This window comes from Octodon degus, unplaced genomic scaffold, assembly GCF_000260255.1.
Source record: "Octodon degus isolate 3935 unplaced genomic scaffold, OctDeg1.0 scaffold00130, whole genome shotgun sequence".
NCBI lineage: Eukaryota > Metazoa > Chordata > Mammalia > Rodentia > Octodontidae > Octodon > Octodon degus.
The window spans coordinates 4,192,213-4,198,087 of NW_004524706.1; the positions used below are offsets into that span (position 1 = coordinate 4,192,213).

Consider the following 5,875-nt stretch of genomic DNA (forward strand, 5'->3'; position numbering starts at 1 on the left):
GCGGAACCAGGGATTGAACTCAGGCCCCTGCGTTTGCCAGGGAAGCGCCCATTCCACTGAGTCATCTCCCTGGCCCAAAAAGGCACCAATTCTGAGAGGTGTTTTTTTGTTTGTTTGTTTTTTGTTTTGTGGAACTGGGGATTGAACTCAGGCCCTTGAGCTTGCCAGGGAAGCAGTTATTCTACTGAGCCATCTCCCCAGCCCCAGGATTATCCTTAAGGGTTTGAAAACACCACTTATTTATAGACTATCTCACATGATTCTGGGAGTCTGTTCAGCTGATAGAGACTTTGGAAACTGTCTCTAGTTCTAAATTGGCCCTACCCATAATATAGTATTTGACTTAGTAGGCAGAAGGGCTGGATGACATTTGTATGACAGCCTTGGATTTAAGATCTCTTGGGTGGGGGAGATGGCTCAGTGGAATAAGTGTTTCCCTGGCAAGCGCAAGGGCCTGAGTTCAATCCCCGGTTCCACAAAAAAAAAAAAATCTCTTGAACTGTACAGGTAGTTGATTTTCATCTGGATCCAGATAGAGGAGTAATGAGTTTGTCTACTCAGATTCTCAAGATGAAAACTACTGTTTCAAGTTGTGTTTGATCCCTGGGACTGCAAAAAAAAAAAAAAAAAATGTTAGTGGGGCTGGGATGTCGCTCAGTGGTGAATTGCCTCTTAGCATGTACAAATTCCTGGGTTCAGTCCCTAGCACCAAGGATGGGTGCTATGAGTAAGTCATGAAATGAAACAAAATACAAATCCTAATACAAATCTGTTCCTCAGCTTAGTAAGTAGTGTATTATCAGTACTGCATTCACACCATGCATTAGTATACTATGTTTGTTTTCCATTTTAGGAGGATAGACATTTCCCCCAGTACATTCAGAAAACATGGTTTGGCTCATGATGAAATGAAAAGTCCTCGGGAACCTGGCTACAAGGTGAACTGTTACTTTGATTAGTAATTTCAACGAAATGAGTGCGTTGGGCATGAACTTGACAGAAATGTATTTGTTTAAATTACTCTCTACTTAAGTTTGTGTTTTTCTTTTAAGGATGGGCATAATTCTAAAAATGAACTACAAAGGGTTAATTTTTATTAAATGTATCAACAACCTTTGTGAAGTGGTTAGAATATGGTAAATGACCCCAGAGTCTATTGAGGTGAGCTTGAGAAAAAAAAAGAGAGGCGTTTTGGAACAAGTGCCCATGATGAGAGAAGAAACTTTTTGTGATATTTTTCTGCTTGTAAGTATTATCAAATCAACTATCTACATGCACTATTTCCAACCATGATTTCAGAAAGACATGCATGTCAGAGGAGAATGAAATATTCATATCTTAACTTAGTAGCCTGTTTTCAACAGCTGGTCCAGTTTTTTTCTAACATTGTGCCATATTTATCATCTGTCAGTTATTGTTACTTTAAAGCAAAACATTACTTTGATGATAGCCCAGCTTCCTACATTTGCAATGATGTGCACGTAATGCTACTATTAAAAGATTAAAGCTTATATACAGTTTCTCTGTGAAATAACTACATTGGATTTTTAAAAAATTTTAGTATTTATTGACCTTCATTCACATATTATTAAAATCTAACATAAGAAATGGCTTAATATACTGCTGAAACTTTTTCTAAAAATAGTGATTGTTACATTTTCCAAACAAATTTGTCTTATTGTTGAATGTGTTGAGAGACATTCTTGTGCAATCTCTCTTCTTTCCCACCCTCTTCTCTCCTTTAAGTACCAGTCAGCTTGACGCTATCTGAAGTATCAGAGGAAATGTTAACCTCCATGGCTCAGAAAGCCAGCTCCTTAAAGATTCTGTGTGACTGCCCAAGGGAGCAGTGGCCGCATTTGTCTTTTTTTCTCTTTGAAAGATGCAGAGCCCCTTCTCCTCAGAAAGTGATAAAACAGCAAAACAACTTTGTTACTCTTTTTTTTGCGGAACCGGGGATTGAACTCAAACCCTTGCACTTGCCAGATGGCGCTTATTCCACTGAGCCAACTCCCTAGCCCCCTGTTACTCTTGTTAATTAAAGTTGTTATTGTATCAGAAATTTAGTGGTTCATATCAGCAGAATACTGACTGATACAGAATAAACTTAATTCCTTATTCCTTCCTCCTTTGTGGAGGATTTATTTTCATTTCTTGGTGTATAAAGTCCTCAAACCCATTGTGTCCTTGCTCTTGAGTTCCCAAGCATTGCTAAGAGCCATTACTATGATGGTTGGGCCAGTGTGCTACTGCTGGACTCATGCTACACCTCTAACACAGCTTGGAGGTTACGTTTTCCAGGAAGTCAGCAATTTTTTTAAAAATAAAACTGACGAATTCTCTATTATGGTTTATGTTATTCCCTCTTTAGAGAAAGTTCTCAGCATTTGAAGCTTTTTAGAAGGTTAGTTAAGGTTCTCAGTGTCTTTGTTTTTAGAACTCAAATAATTTCACATAAAAGATAAATCACTGGTCGGATAGATAGAGGAGGTGGGCATTTCCCTTGTTAGTAGTGACTAGACCTTTACCAACAAACCAGCCAACTACTTTCCAAAGCTGATTTTTGTCCTTCTCAATTTGTAGACCAGCCAGAGTCATACTGGGCCACAGAGGAAGCACAGCAAGATCCATATATAGGCTTTTCAGAAGGCTACCACCCCCAGAGATTTAAAAAACTGGCTTGGCTAGAGTGCCTTACATTCCTGGTGCCTCCTCTGCACTCCTGTATTGGAGTAAGACCACATGTGAGGGTGGTAGAGTTAGCAATCCTGAATCCCCAAAACCTTAATTTTGACTTTTTTGGCAGGCTGAGGGAAAATACAAAGATGATCCTGTTGACCTTCGTCTTGATATTGAACGTCGTAAAAAACATAAGGAGAGAGATCTTAAACGAGGTAAATCAAGAGAATCAGTGGATTCCCGAGACTCAAGCCATTCAAGGGAAAGGTCAACTGAGAAAACAGAGAAAACACATAAAGGATCAAAGAAGCAGAAGTACGTGAAGTCCCTTTTACCCTTTTAAACTCATGTAAAGTCTTTTGTCTGCTATTTTGGACTGTTTACATACCAGACTTTTGATGCCAGAGGACTTTGGGATTAGGAGTTCTAGCAATTTCTGTAGTTTTTTCTTTCATACCATGTAATTGTCAGGGAGGGTCCCTGCCTTGAAAATAGAACATCTACATCAAAGTTAAGTGATCCTTGTCCAAAGATTTCGGGCGGGGGGATTTATTTGTGAATCTGCTTATAGAGGTGATGTGAAGAATTCCTTTGGCAGTTGCTTTGGACCTTCTCATTATGCATCTTTATGAGGTGGTTTTATGTTAGAAATGGTCATTGTCAAGTGATAAAGCTAGTCAGAGACTCAGGATGCAAGTAGCTAGGACAAGACTGTAGGTTGTAATGCCTTTTACATTGATGTTGAAAGCAGTTCTGAGAAAGGTGTTGGAGAGACTTCTTAAAGTTGGCGTTTTTAAATGAAGTTGCATTGTTGAACTTTGTAGGGTAACATTCATGTCAAGGTCCTGACATTCCTTTTTACTTTTTGCCGAACCCAGGGTCTCAAGCATGCCAGGCAAATGGTCAACCACTGACAGACTCGTACTACTTAAGGTTCAGTGTTATAACCCTACAGCTCCCCATAAAAAGCAACATTTTTTCTCTTTTTTTTCCCCTGGAACCGGGGATTGAACTCAGGTCCTTGAGCTTGCCAGGCAAGTGCTTATTCCACTGAGCTATCTCCCTGGCCCCCTAAAATTTACCACCTTAACCTTTTTTCCGGAACCAAGAATTGAACTCAAACCCTTGCACTTGCCAGGGAAGCACGTGTTCCACTGAGCCATCTCCCCAGCCCCTGGCAAGCTTTTTTAAACCCATTTTCCAACAGCCATTTGTGCTAAGTTTTGCCTATGTGATGATAACAAGCTAAGCTCAGAATGATTTATTTTAAGGTCACATAGGAATCAGCTGACATCAGAAATCAGAGTTTGGTTCTACTTTGTCTTTTGATCTTCAGGTTACTTACACATTAGGAACCCTAGGCGTTTGGGGGCTGCTCTAGACAAAGAACCTGGTGGTCCTCAACAGTGAATGGAAATGTTCTCACACTGCCACAGGTGGAAAAGCAGCAGAAAACTTCATAAGTGTCTCGAGATTCATTCTCGATAACTAATTCTGACTGCTCAGTCTGGAACCTGTGTCTCTCTGTTGCTTGGAGTGTGACTTTGAACTAGTCTCTTGGAATCATGTTTTGTGATTTGGAGCAAGAAAAAAAAAGGATGGATAGGTTACTGTTCTTGTTATCATAATATCATACAGTTTACAAAAACTATCTTATGTAACTGAAGAAGGCCTTACTCAAGCTTCACAGCTAGTAAAAGGCAGTGCTAGACTCAGATTTGAGGTACTTGCGGAGTTTTCTTTTCCCCCACACTAGTTGGGGATAGAACCAAGAGCTTTCACACTGAGCTATGTTCCCGACACTTTTTTAAATTGTTTTTATTTTAGAATACTTTAGTTCCTGTTTGTATTTTTAGTCCTTTTTTATTTCCCCTTCCCTCTTTTCCTTTCCTTTTCTTTCTCTTTCTCTTTCTTTTCTTTTTTTTGTGCAGACCTGGGAGTTCAACTTGGACCCTTGTGCTTGCCAGGCAAGCGATTAGTCTACTGAGCTATCTCCCTGGCCCCCCAACACTTTTTAATAATGTTTTTGGAGAATAGCTGGGGAGATAGGTCAGTGGAATAAGCACCTGCCTCACAAGCACCAGGTCCTGAGTTCAATTACCTGTACTGGGGGGAAAAATGTTTCTTGAGAAGCAAGCTTGCTAAGTTACCCAAGTGAGGCTCAAACTTGGGATCTTTCTGTTTCAGCATTCGCAGAGTGCTGGGATTATGCGTGTGTACCATTATGTCCTGCGAGAGTTTTATTTTATTTTTTGGCGGAACCGGGGATTGAACTCAGACACTTGTGCTTGCCAAGGAAGCACTTATTCTACTGAGCCATCTCCCCAGCCCCCAGAGTTTTATTTTTAAAAACTTCTTGAAGGAGCATGGTTGGTTTGGTAAATCAGGGTCAGGGCTTACATCCCATCATATCCCACATTATAAGAATGCTCTGATAAAGATTTGCCTCTTTGTCCCATGTCTTCACTCGTTCCTCCCCCCCCCCCCCCCACAGGAGATCATATTGAACAAAGACTTTTTTTTTTTCCCCTGGTGGTACCAGGGATCAAGCTTGGGACCTTGTGCTTGTCAGGCAGGTGCTTATGCTGCTGAGCTATCTCTCCAGGCCTGATATTCTTGTGAGAACTAAAAATAACATAAAAGTACTAACAGCCTCTGGCACAATATAATTATGTTGTAGCTCTTGCATAGTATTAAGAGTTTCCCAAAACCAAAAAAAAAAAAAAAAATAGTTTCCCACTCTCCCTCTGTCCCTCTCTCTCTCTTTCCCGTTTCTCTTCAGGTTCCTTTCTCACCCTTCTGAATGCTGTATTATAGGCATTCTCCACCATGCCTAGCTTTGTCTTTCTTACTCGTGGCTGTGTCTTAGGCTGAGCTGCTGAGGGCCCCCGTGGTTTTGCCTTGTTCCTTCATGATTTTCATGACAAGAATAGGAGGAAGCTCTGGGTGGGCAGGGTGGATAGGTTGAGGTGAGCTGCTGCTTTTAGGCTACTTGTCTTCGTTTTCTTCATTACAAACCCACTCCAGTTATCTTGTGCTTTTCATCCGTGCATTAGTCAGGACCAGAGGTTTAATTGTTTTTCTGGTTCTTTTTATAGGAAGCATCGGAGGACACGAGATCGCTCCAGGTCCTCCTCCTCCTCCTCCTCCCAGTCATCTCACTCCTACAAAGTGGAGGAGTATCCTGAAGAGACAG

The 5,875-nt window shown here is 40.9% G+C and overlaps 1 protein-coding gene across 1 annotated transcript in view; it reads left to right on the top strand.

Annotated features, from left to right (window-relative positions):
- Thrap3 (thyroid hormone receptor associated protein 3) overlaps positions 1-5,875 on the top strand; it is a 49,291-nt gene that overhangs the window by 38,751 nt on the left and 4,665 nt on the right. Inside the window, exons 7-9 of the mRNA XM_023701042.1 lie at positions 854-938; positions 2,807-2,994; positions 5,778-5,858. Coding sequence (XP_023556810.1) covers positions 854-938; positions 2,807-2,994; positions 5,778-5,858 — 354 coding nt within the window. The remainder of the gene's footprint in view (positions 1-853; positions 939-2,806; positions 2,995-5,777; positions 5,859-5,875) is intronic.